We start from the raw sequence: 13,897 nt of genomic DNA, 5'->3' as shown, positions 1-13,897 counted from the left end.
GTATAATCAATGGACACAGACAATAGTGTGGAGAAGGCAGGAGGGTGGTGGGAGTGGGGAGCTGAGGGTAACAGGGGGAATAAAAGGGGGACATCTGTAATACATTCAACAATAAATTTTAAAAAAGAAAAAAAATTATTTCCAGAAAAATACATTCTTGAAAAGAGAACAAAGGGTATTATTGTTTCCATATTAGAAATAAGCAAAAACAGAAACATAGGGAATTAAAAACATGATCTTGTTTTTAAATAGTCTACATTTACATCACTGTGGTTTGCCTATTTTAAATAAATCATTATTAAGTATTAGAAGTTATTACCTCTACAGTATTGGGCAATTAGAATATAGAGAATATTACTTTATGGATTTGTGAAGCTCAAGTTTATCCAGAAATGTTAGAAAATAAAGACATGAGAAACACTGATACCTTTACTATTCAGTTGCTGTAATAATCCATTGACTCTTATTATTTAACTGCATGATTTCTTCAATCACTGACCTGTTCATCTTCTCTCTCCTTCCTATCAAATCATTCACTTGAGTGTGTATTAGATGGATGTGTATCAAAGGTGATGTATCTAAGACGAGTACCTGTGGATGTGTAGCTATATCTATGTATAAGAATGAAAGCAAATGCTTATGGGTAAATACATTTATGTTCTATGTTACCATACTAGGAATGGGGTGTCTAAAGCAGAGGTTAGGTGAGAGAATTATATCTGGCTATTTTGGAATATTGGATATGCATCCTGTCAGGAATGGACAGAACCATGGTGCTCACTAGATTGTGTATCGAATGGTCCACAGCCATATTCCCCCAGTGAAAACTCTCTGTTATATAATCTTTAATTACTGTTCATCATACAAGATAGGAGACTGGGAATATAGTATAAAGCATCTTTTTTTTATATCTAATATGCTAGAATTATTTTTTCAGGTAATTGAAAAAAACTTCTTAATAGTAGCATACCTGTAAAATAAGCATGTCTTGGCGCAGATCGTCACCATGTTTAAAGATAATGCCAATTGTTTCATTTGATAGAGCTGTAGGGTCAGCACATTTAAACTCAAGCCACAGGGGTTTTTTTTTTGAGGCCATCACTTTACATTTTTCAACCTGAAAAGAAACAGTCAGATGTTTTTATACACAAAGAACACACATTGTGGAGACACACATCCTCTTGAGAAATATCACTAAAAATGACCAGGACAAACTCCTAGTTGGAAAATTATTTTCAATGATTTGGATAAAAATACAGAAAGTGTTCTCACCAAATCTGAAAATGCTAGTGAGAGCAATTCATGACATGTAAATCAGTGGTTCTCAAAGTGTGTTCCGAGGAACCCTAAGGTCTGTGAGGATGCCTAACAGGCATAGCAGATCCTATCCTCTGCACACCCCACTCCCATAGGATTCAGGTACTCCCAAGTCCCCTTTAATACAGAACAACTTTGTTTATATATTTGGCCTCCACCTAAGATTTAATTTGAAAAGAGGGATTCTATTGCTATCACAATATCTAAAAACTATTGTTGTAGAATCAGAAACAATAGGCCAAATATAATAAGATAAAATTTAACTGCAGTGAACAGAAATCTAGCACTCAGGTACAATGCCTCCTCCTTCCAAGAAAAACCAAACACACCAAAACCACTATATATCTAAATAAACTCAAGGAACTTTGCAAGGAAATGTGGTTTAGCAGCTACTCATTTCAAAAGAAAATAATCTTAGGAATTCTGACCAAAAGTGAATTCACCATGCATCAAAAATGTGATATGATCTTTTAAAAAAAAGGAAACACAATCTGAAACTGTGTTAATATACTATTATTCCTACCAATCTCTGACAGAAGATAGTATATGTTTTTACTACAGGGCCAGTTTACTACTAATTGAATATAAAATAAACACAAAGGGAGGATCATCTCCTTCTTTTCAGGGGGAATATCTTTCAAAATTAAAATTGGAATAAAGAGTCGTACAGATAAATAAAATACAAATTTCTTGCCAGAGGATTTGTACTATAAAAAATATTAAAGACTGAAGGAAAATAATGCCAGATGAAACATGGACCTATACAAAGTAATGAAGTGTACCAATAATGGTAAATATGTAGGTAAATATTAAACAATGTTCAGTCTATTAAATTTGTTAAATAGATTTTTAACTGTTCAAAGTAAAAATAATAATAATGTATTGGGTTTATAGTATATGTAGAAATTAAAAGCATAACAAAACTAGTATGTATAACAATGGAAGGCGGTTAATGGAAAGTAAGTGTTGTAATTTTTATGCATACATGAAGTGGTTTATTATTTGAATATAATCAAGAGCATGAGGTATTGATGTAAGGTTAGATATTTAGATCAATGTAACAGAATAGAGAATCTAGATATAGATCTACATAGTCAGATAATATTTGACAAAAGTATTGCCAACATATTTAAATAGGTAAAGTACAATCTTCAACAGATGGTGCTGGAAAAGTTGGATATTCAGATAAAAAATGAAACCTAATCTTTATCTCACACCATATACAAAAATTAATTTAAAATAGATCAAAGACTTAAATGTAAGAGTTAAAACTATATAATTTCCAGATAAAATATTTGCTACATTGAATTAGACAGTATTTCTCAAGTTTGGCACTGTTGACATTTTGGGATGGATAATTTTTTGTTAGAGTAGGGGACTGTTATGTGCATTGTAGAATATTTAGCAACATTTCTGGCCTCTACCCACTAGATACTAGCAGCACTTTCCACTTGTAACAATAAAAAATGTCTCCAGACATTACCAAATGTTCCTTGGGGTGTGTGTGTATGTGGGGTGGGGGTCACCTCAGGTTGAGCATTACTGGATTAAGCAAATATTTCTTAGAATAAAATGCATGAGCCATAAAAGAAACAGTAATAAATTGAACTTAATAAATATTAAAACCTTCTGCTCCTTGAAATACACTATTGAGAAAATAAAAATGCAAGACACAGACTAGAAGAAATATTGGTAAAATGTATACCTGATAAAGGATTTGTGTACAGAATATATAAATAACTCATAATTAAAAATGAGAAGGCAACCCACATTAAAAATGAACAGTTGGCAGCACCTTATAAAATTACATACACATGTACCATCTCACCCAACTATCCCACTGTTAAATATTTACTAAAAAAAATGGATGGAGGATTCCAAAATGGCAACAGAATGAATGGAAGCTACGCAGACGATCTCCCAGGACCAAACTGGAATTACAACAAAAGTAAAGACAAATCGTCAGGAAAAAGCAACAGAAAAGCAGCTTGGAGGACCATATAACCAGAGACACTGACTCAATCCTGATAGGATTGTGGAGGCACGAGATGGGGGGCTGGGAGCCCACAGATAGCAGCAGCTTTAGCTGTGAGCAGTGCCCTTGGGTTACATTCCCAAGTGGCTCCACAGCGCAGACCCAGGACAGACACTAAAATAGCCACAGCCGCTCACCATGGACTCCGGCAGAGGGAGGGCAGACTGGACTGGAACTGTGTGGGGACACTCGGGATTTGGAGGGTGCTCAAAGCTTTCGCTGAGTTGCGGCCACACAGGACAGTGGTCATCTTACTCCTTCCCAGGGCTCTGGGGAGACTTGACGGCCCCTCCCTCAGAGATTCAACCTCACCCAGTGGCCATTGAAATGCAAATTGAGTCCCATTAAAAACCAGCATCTGCTCCACCCTCTGGAAAACCCCTTATGCTGAACACCTGAGGGAGTTTTTCATTCAACTGAGAACCCAAGGCTCTTCAAGTAACTGCTACTGATAGCCTCTAGGCAAAAAGCTAGAGAATAACCAAACCATTCCTGGGCTTGCAACTCTGCCCAGGAAGGTAAGACTTGACAGTGGTGTTTAACTTGGGTCCTCTCACACTCATCCAAACCCAGTAGAGGGTGCCACACACAGCAGAACACCAACACCCACAAGGAAAATTTGGCAGAATCCAAAGCCCACTGAGAAGGCCAAAATGGTGAAACAAAGAAACAAATGCCATATGAAAGAACAAGAGAACTCTACCGAAGATAAGTTAAATGAGGTGAAGATAAGCAAGTTAACAGAACTAGAATTCAGAGCCATGATCTTGAGGAAACTCAACAGCATTTGTAAGGACATGAGCACCATAAGTAAAGACATAGAAATATTGAAAATCAACCAGTTGGAAATTATAAACCACCAAGAAGAAATGAAGATTGACATATCAGAAATAAAGAACACATTGGAAGGTCTAAATAGCAGAGTAGAAGAAGCTGAGGACCGGATCAGTGAATTAGAAGACAGGGTAGAGCCCTGGTAGGTTTGGCTCAGCATTAAGAGCACCAGCCTGCAGTCAAGAGAGACCTGGGTTCAGTTACTGCTAAGGGCATGTACCTTGGTTGTGGTTTGTCCCCAGCCCTGGTTGGACGTGAGGGTGGCAGCCACTCAATGTGTACCTTTCATCTTGATGTCTCTCTCTCTCTCTCTCTCTCTCTCTCTCTCTCTCTCTCTCTCTCTCCTCTCTCTTTCTCTCTCTCTCTCTCTCTCTCTCCCCCTCCTGCTCTATATGAACAAAAAAATGAAAAAATGTCCTCGGTAGTGTGAGGATCAAAAAAAAGAAGACAGGGTGGAAAAAATTAACCAATCAGAAAACCAAAGGGAAAAAACAATTAAAAAACAGGAAGACAGCTTAAGAGAACTGTGGGACAAGGGGAAACGTAATAATATTCGCATCATAGGAGTCCCTGAAGAAGAAGAAAATGAGCAAGGGTTAGAGAATATATTTGAAGAAATAGTGACATTCCCTAATTTGGTGAAGGAAGAAGGCATTCAAGTTCAAGAAGCACAGAGAGCCCCAAGTAAGAAGAACCCATACAGGCCCAAGACACAAGGTCATTAAAATGCCAAAAATTAAAGACAAAGAGGCAATCCTAAAAGCAGCAAGAGATAAGCAACAGGTTACCTACAAAGGAACCTCCATAAGGCTCTCAGCTGACTTCTCACAAGAAACACTACAGGCCAGAAGGGAATGGAATTAAGTAATCAAGGTCATGAAAAACAAGGATCTAAATCCAAGACTACTCAATCCAGCAAGGCTATCATTCAAAATAGAAGATAAAATAAAGAGCTTCCCAGACCAAAAAAAAAAAAAAAAAAAAAAAGGCTAAGAGAATGTATTAGCACCAAACCAACACTGCAAAAAATGTTAAAATGACTGCTGTAATTAGTATAAGAAATAAGAAGAAAAATATAACCACACTAAACAAAAATGGCAATAAATAAGTACATACCAATAATCACCTTAAAAATAAGTGAATTGAATGCCCTGATAAAAAGATACAGTGTAGCTGATTGGCTAAGGAAATATGACTCACAAATATGTTTTTCACAAGAGACCCAACTCACAACAAAAGACTCACATAGGTTGAAAGTGAAGAGAAGGAATAAAATCTACCAAGCAAACAAAACAGAAAAAGAAACTGGCATAGCAATACTCATATCTGATAAAGTAGATTTCAAAATGAAGGCCATAACTAGAGACACAGAAGGCCACTACACGATATTGAAAGCATCTATCCAGCAGGAAGGTATAACCTTGATAAACAAATATGCACCCCATATAGGAGCACCAAAATATATTAAAAATCTTCTGGAAGACTTCAAAGGAGAAACCAATAGCAATACAATCATAGCAGAGGACTTCAACACCCTGCTGACATCACTGGATAGATCATCTAGACAAAAAATTAGCAAGGAAATAATGACTCTAAATGAAGCACTAGCCCAAATGGATTTAATAGATATCTACAGAAAATTACACTCCAAAACTACAGAATTTACATTCTTCTCAAGTGCACATCAGACATTCTCAGAGATAGACCACTTGTTAGGACACAAACTAAGTATCTACAAGTTCAAGAAGATTGAAATCATATCAAGCATCTTCTCAGATCACAATGGCATGAAACTAGAAATCAATTGCAATAAGAACATGTAAAATCATTTGAACACACAGAGGTAAACAGCATGCTATTAAACAACGAATGGGTTACCAAGAAGATCAAGGAAGAAATTAAAAAGTTCCTGGAAACCAATGCAAATGAACACACAACACCACAAAACCTATGGGATGCAGTGAAAGCAGTTCTGAGAGGGAAGTTCATAGCACTGCAGACCTACTTCAAGAAACAAACAAACAAAAATCTCTAATAGACTGTCTAACCTCACAACTTAAAGAAGTAGAAAGCAAACAAAAAGAAAACCCCAGAGCAAGTAAAAGGAAGAAAATAGTAAAGATCAGAGCAGAAATAAATGCCATAGAGAAAAAAAAAATTCAAAAGATCAATGAAACAAAGAGCTGGTTTTTCGAAAACATAAAGAAGATTGATGGACCCTTAGCTAGACTCACCAAGAAACAAAGAGAGAAAACCCAAATACACAAAATCAGAAATGCAAGAGTAGAAATAATAACTGACACCACAGAAATACAAAGGATTGTTAACAAATATTATGAACAATTATACGGCAACAAATTCGACAATCTAAGCAAAATGGACACATTTTTAGAAACACATAGTTACCAAAAACTGAACCGAGAAGAGATAGAAAACTTGAACAGAACAATAACAACAAAAGACATGGAAGATGTAATCAAGACTCTCCCAGCAAACTTCAGAAGCCCAGGCCCAGATGGCTTCACGGGGAAATTTTATCAAACATTCAAAGAAGAACTAATACCCATTCTCTTCAATCTGTTTCAAAAAATTCAAGAAGAAGGAAGATTTCCAAACTCATTTTATGAGGCCAGCATAATTCTAATTCCAAAACCAGCAAAAGATATTACAAAGAAAGAAAACTACAGGCCAATATCCCTGATGAACATAGACGCCAAAATCCTGAACAAAATACTAGCAAATCAGATCCAGCAATACATCAAAAATATTATTCACCTTGACCAAGGGGGATTCATCCCAGGGATGCAAGGCTGGTACAATATTCACAAATCAATAAATGTGATACACCACATAAATAATATGAAGAATAAAAACCACACGATCATATCAATAGATGCCGAAAAAGCCTTCGACAAAATCCAGCACCCATTTCTGATAAAAAAGCTCAGCAATGTGGGAATAGATGGATCATATCTCGACATAATAAAGGCCATATATGAAAGACCTATAGCCAACATCATACTCAATGGGCAAAAACTAAAAGCATTTTCCTTAAGAACAGCAACAAGACAGGGATGGCCACTCTCGCCACTCTTATTTGACATAGTACTGGAAGTCTTAGCCACAGCAATCAGACAGGAAGAAAAAATAAAAAGGATCCAAATTGGAAAGGAGGAAGTGAAACTGTCATTATTTGTAGAGGACATGATACTATACATAGAAAACCCCAAAGACTCCACCAAAAATTTACTAGACCTAATAAATGAATTTAGCAAAGTAGCAGGATACAAAATTAACGTCAAGAAATGAATGGCACTCTTATACACAAATAATGAACTCACAGAAAAAGAAATTAAGGAAACAATCCCATTTACAATTGCAGCAAAAAAATTAAGATACCTAGGAATAAACCTAACCAAAGAAATAAAGGACGTATTCGCCAAAAACTACAGGTCATTGCAAAAAGAAATAGAGGAATATATAAAAAAGTGGAAGCACATACCTTGTTCATGGATTGGAAGAATTAACATCATTAAAATGTCCATACTACCTAAAGCAATCTATAAATTCAATGCAATACCCATCAAAATACCAATATACTTCACAGAGCTAGAACAAATACTTTAAAAGTTCATATGGAACCAAAAAAGACCCTGAATAGCCACAGCAGTCTTGAAAAAGAAGAACAAAGTAAGAGGGATCACATTACCAGATTTCAGGTTATACTACAAAGCCACTGTAATCAAAACAGCCTGGTACTGGCACAAGACCAGGCACATAGACCAGTGGAACCAAACAGAAAACCCAGAAATGGACCCAAGGCAATATGCTCAATTAATATTTGACAAAGGTGGCAAGGGCATACAGTGGAGTAAGGACAGCCTCTTTAATAAATGGTGTTGGGAAAATTGGACAGCTACATGCAAAAAAATGAAACTAGACCATCAACTTACACCATACACAAGAATAAACTAAAAATGGATAAAAGACTTAAATGTGACTCATGAATCCATAAAAATCCTAGAAGAACCTGTAGGCAACAAAATTTCAGACATCATACGCAGCAGAATTTTCACTGATACATCACCTAAAGCAACAGAAACAAAGGAGAAAATGAACACATGGGACTACATCAAACTCAAAAGCTTTTGCACAGCAAAATATACAATCATAGAAATGGAAAGGCAACCCACTGTATGGGAGAGCATAATTGCCAATGATATATCAGATAAGGATTAATTTCCAATATATATAGAGTACTCATACAACTCCACAAAAGGAAGACAAAGAACCCAATTAAAAAATGGGCAGAGGAACTAGTCACCTCTCCAAACAGGACATACAAATGGCTAAGAGACATATGAAGAAATGCTCAACATCACTAATCATCAGAGAGATGCAAAATAAAACAACAATAAGGTATCACCTCACACCTGTCAGAATGGCCACCATCAACAAATCATCAAACAAGTGTTGGCGAGGGTGTGGAGAAAAGGGGATTCTAGTACATTGCTGGTGGGAATGCAGACTGGTGCAGGTACTATGAAAAACAATATTGTGTTACCTCAAAAAATTAAAAATTGAACTTCCATTTGACCCAGTGATCCCTCTTCTAGCAATATACCTTAAGAAGCCTGAAACACCAATCAGAAAGAATATATGTACCCCCATGTTTTTAGCGGCAATATTTACAATAGCTAAGATCTGGAAACAGCCCAAATATCCATCAGTAGACGGATGGATAAAAAGCTGGTATATATACACAATGGAGTACTATGCAGCTGTAAGAAAGAAAGATCTCTTATCCTTTGAGACAACATGGAGGGACTTGGAAAGTATTATCCTAAGCGATACAAGCCAAGCTGAAAAAAAAAGAAATACCTCATAATCTCACTTATTTGTGGAATATAATGATCATAACAGTCTGAGGAATAGGGTTACCCAGAGATGTGGAAGTAGGGTACAGATTGACCATTCCCAGAAGGGGCGTGGTGGTGGAGAGATAAACCACAGAACTTATATGCATGTGTGCATGAACAATAGACATTGATAATGAAGCCGGGGGAAAGGTGGGGAGGGTTGTGGAGGGGGGAATCAGTGGGGGGGGGGGAGAGGAGAAACATCTGTAACAAAAATAAATAAATGAATAAAATAATTTTAAAAAATGGATGGAAAACAAATAGTGGCATAGTTATTTATGGAAATACTACTCAGTCATAAAAAGGAACAGACTAGTGATACAGAGATACATGGATGGATCTTAAAAACATGATGCTAAGTAAAAGAATCCAGATACAAAAACTACATACAGTATGATTCCACTTGATGAAACTCTAGAAAAGGCAAAATTATATAATAGAGAGCAGATTTGTTGTCTGGAATTGGGCAAGGAAAGAGGAAAGGACTAACTAAAAAAAATATATAAAATAATATTTTTGTGTGTGATGACTAAGCCTTTTATTTACTTACTTTTAAAAATTAATTTATTTTTGTTACAGATGTTCCCCCCCCCCCCAGACAGAAAGAAATTTTTAAATAAAATTTCTATGAAAATGTTCAATATCTTATTGTGGTGGTGAACTGTACACTTAAATAGACAAATTTTATTGCATGTAAATGATTCCTCATGAAAGCTGATTTAAAACAAAATGGGTGGGATATTGCCTGGTGTTGGGGCTTTTAGTATCTAGTGTTTAGAGAAGAGCTTGACAGACATTTTCAAGACATAAAAGCCATGTGGAGACATCAAGGTGATACCTACCACCAGTGCTCCTGCTTTCAGTCCAGGGTCATATGGAACTCGAAAACTCTTGGGGAGACTTGAATTCTGTAGGTTTTCAAGCTTTTGCTTAAGTTGGGAAATAACTGTAATTGTCAAAAGCACACAAGATTTATGTGAGTTCAAGAAATTACCAATATTATCTATAACATTTCCTGAGGCCACATATTTTCACAACATTATATATGTTTGGTCTGGTGTGGAGTAGGAAAAAAGGGGGTTGGTGTCTGTCTTTGGGGAACTGTCCATTCGAGGTGGCAAGACAAGTCACGCTTACTGGGAGCAATATAACCGCCTACACAGGAGGAAACAAGGGAAGTGATATGGGATACCAAGACAATCGGTAGAGAAGTATGTTTTAAGGATAATGCTGAGGATTTGATACTGCAGTTTTCCTTCTTCCTTCTAATGTGTGAAACTTTAAACTGCCATCTGATTTGGGGAACAGACATTTGAAGACCACATTAAATAGAATTCGGTTAGGCCTCTGTAAAATCTTCTGAAACGAGTAAGTTAGGCTATGTGGAGATGATGTGACAGTCTCAAAATTCTAAAGGCAAAATACATAAATAAAAAACCACTTCCCATATAACAGAGAGACTGAAAGGCCAGTACAAATGTTCCCCTTTCTTACTTATAATAAAAATAAAAGTGAGTAAGATCACTATTACCATTATTATTTTTAGGACAGAGCATTGTTGGTGTATTAGAAAAGAATCAAGGGGAAAAAGTAGAAATTCTAAATATTCAGAAGTGTAAAATCCTGGCGGAGTATGTTAGTGAGTGTCCATTATACTGCTGGGTCTAGATATACAAACAAGAATACGAGATCTTGTCTAGCTCTAACACTCATGTAGGTTAGAAGACTGGAAAGATGTGCTAATGACTATAATTTACTGCATTATCAACCAAAATCTATGGGAACACAGAGAAACAGTGATTAATTTTCCTTGGGTAGGGACAGGATTTCTTAGGGATAAAAAGAGAATACTAGAAATGCCTTTAGAGAAGAGGTGATATACATTTTTTAAAACATGAACTACTCTGATTATACACACACACACACATATAATATAAATATATATATATATATAATATATAAGGAGGTAAATATTCTTATGCCAAAATTTTTAGTTTCTCAGTAATTCATTACTTTAAAAGATTTAACATTTGAAAATTATATGCAGATATTGAAAGATAGAGAGAAAAAGGTAAATATCTGAAAACAACTAATCTTTGTATGTGTGTGCAAAATTGTTCTTAAAAATCAGGTGTTGCCCTGGCTGGTTTGGCTCAGCAGTTAGAGTGTCAGCCTGCGGTCCGGAGAGACCCGGGTTTGGTTCCTACTAAGGGTACATACCTTGGTTGCAGTTTATCCCCGGCCCTGGTTGGGTCGTGTGGGTGGCAACCACTCGATGTGTCCCTTTCACATCGCTATCTCTCTCTTGATCCCTCCCTCCCACTCTATCTGAACAAAATATTGAAAAATGTCTTTGGGTGAGGATTAAAAAAAAAAAATCAGATGTTACATCTGTGTAATGCTTTAAAATTTTTTCATAGTTTAGTATCTATCATAAACTCACCATTAAAAATATATGTAGTTTTAAAAATATATTAACTTGCAAAGGGAGAACTTTAAATTTGCTTGCTCCATGAAGACAGGACTAAAAACATGCATTCTTTGCTGCCTTTAGGAAGGTACAAATTGCCTTCCAGAAGGAAGAGTCACAAGGATGATGGCATTTGGAGAGGAAGGCATTTGGAAAGAGAACCAAAAAAATACAGCTACAATACCTTGGGAACTGACGTCATATTTTTCAGCAGAGAGAGATTTAATATCAATGGTAACTTTCTGTAACATCTCAATTACTTGGACTTGTTGAGTAAAGTCGTGCAGCATGGCGGTGCCACAGCCCCTCAGGTAGGCTTCCAGGATCACAGCGAACCTCTGCTGATAGTGCCTGGACTGGGCTATCTCACTTCTCAAGAACCAAAACAAGAAGTGACCAATTCTTTTGTTCTGAGAGTGGGAACAAGACCGTTGAAAATATTGTGACCAATGCTCTAGATTTATCAGTCAATTCCCCAAAACTTTTAAAATGTCATGCTACTATCAAAGAAGTACTTACTCTTAAACCACGCTTCAGCAGAAATCTGGCCAGGGCACTGTCATGGTAAGGTTCAAATTTCACAGCCTAAAGGAAGAACACATTGGCATTTGTAGGGCTTGCTCTATGATGGTTAATCAGGGAAAAGGAAATGGAAAAAACTGGTGCTCTGCCTTTTATGGCTAGGGTGATGAAAATCTTACCAGTCACTTAAGTTTAGTCCTTTCTTTTCAAGGACACTTTGGGTCAGAGTGAACCACTTGCTTAAGAACCAGGAGTAAAAACCAGAACTCTTGACTCATAGTCATGTGCTTTTGATTAACTTCAAAGGTAAAGGGGTGTGGGGCTTTTGCTCCCATTAAGGGCTCCATTGATTGACTGGAAGGAGAGAAGGGAAAGATGGAGACGGCTATAAGAAATCTATAAAAGTGGAAAATAAGTGAGGTTGTTGGAAAGAAAATAGGCAGTAGAGATATAGTACATGAAAGGAGAAAAATATTTGTTAGATGTGAAGATCCTAAAAATCTTATTGCTTTTCTTCTGCTCACGATGTGTGTCTGGCATCTTACTGGCAAGTCATTGAGCTGCTTCACAGATTCTTTCTCCAAGTAAACAGTAGGCTTGGATCATTCCATACAGAATGATCACTACTCCCTGCCACGCTGTGGTGTATACAGAACTTTTTGTCTGAAAATCTCTTATTTTATATGCTTCCTCAGGTTTTGCAGTGTTTACTAGTTTTCATATCACTATGTTAATATAGAGATACTGACTTAGATGATAGCACTATGACTTAAAAAAAAGAACCAATAAAATGTAAATAATAACTAAATCCTGATGGGTGCATGATATCTATAACATCATTCTCTGTACTTTTCTATAAATCTGCAATAGTCTCTAATTTTAAAAGCAGTCAGACTAACAAATATTGTTTGATTATTATAGATGCATATATAAAGTTATAGGATAGGTATCATGCATAAACAGAAAAAGAGGAGGCTTAAAATTAGATATTTCAGAGTATTTTCCTTATAAATAGACATGGTCTATCCTGTATTTAGAAGGAACAAGAAAAATTCTCATTCCACTTTATGTTTTAGGGTCTGGGGGCTTTTAGTATGATTTCCACTTCTTTGGTTTTCCAGTTTGAAAGTGATCAACACTGACTTGATAATATTGATAATATTTCAATTATCATCATACTTTCAAAGACACGTTCTATGGGTATGGTCAAATAGGTGCCATTGTAGCTCCAAATGAGATCTTTTTTTAATCCTCACCCAAGGACATTTTTTGTTCAGATAGAGTGGGAGGGAGGAAGTGGAAGAGAGAGAGAGAGAGAGAGAGAGAGAGAGAGAGAGAGAGAGAGAGAAAGAGAGAAACATCGATGTGAAAGGGACACATCGAGTGGCTGCTGTCTGCACGACCAACCAGGGCCAGGGTCAAACTGCAACTGAGGTACATGCCCTTAGCGGGAACCGAACCCAGGTCTCTCTGGACTGCAGGCTGACACTCTAACTGCTGAGCCAAACTGGCCAGGTCCAACTGAGATCTTAATTCTGAGAATGTGATTGTTTCAACACCAGTACTCACTTCAGAAATATTTTAATTTTCTAACCCTAATGTGAGTCTTTTTAACCTTCTTCATGTTTCACTTCTGTAAAGACAATGCAGGTCTTAACAAAGAGACCATTTAAATCAAAATGAGTCATTTGGCCATATCTGAAAATATCTCAAATAATTTTACAAATGACTACTCTTCTTCAAATTTACGACCACAAATTCAATGCTAATATTACTTATTGACCCTTTTCATTTAAATGC

General features: G+C 36.4%; 1 protein-coding gene across 8 annotated transcripts in view; it reads right to left on the bottom strand.

Annotated features, from left to right (window-relative positions):
• The window catches only part of PIK3CG (phosphatidylinositol-4,5-bisphosphate 3-kinase catalytic subunit gamma), a 52,387-nt gene that overhangs the window by 32,670 nt on the left and 5,820 nt on the right, over positions 1 to 13,897 (bottom strand). For all 8 annotated transcript variants that reach the window (XM_036246626.1, XM_036246627.1, XM_036246625.1 and 5 more), the window contains 4 exons: positions 12,095 to 12,160; positions 11,760 to 11,985; positions 9,948 to 10,051; positions 971 to 1,117 (listed from right to left, as the gene is read on the bottom strand). In XM_036246626.1, coding sequence (XP_036102519.1) covers positions 971 to 1,117; positions 9,948 to 10,051; positions 11,760 to 11,985; positions 12,095 to 12,160 — 543 coding nt within the window. The remainder of the gene's footprint in view (positions 1 to 970; positions 1,118 to 9,947; positions 10,052 to 11,759; positions 11,986 to 12,094; positions 12,161 to 13,897) is intronic.

The sequence above is a fragment of the Molossus molossus genome, unplaced genomic scaffold (assembly GCF_014108415.1).
Source record: "Molossus molossus isolate mMolMol1 unplaced genomic scaffold, mMolMol1.p scaffold_m16_p_7, whole genome shotgun sequence".
Taxonomy (NCBI): Eukaryota; Metazoa; Chordata; class Mammalia; order Chiroptera; family Molossidae; genus Molossus; species Molossus molossus.
This window is presented reverse-complemented; position numbering and strand designations above follow the sequence as displayed.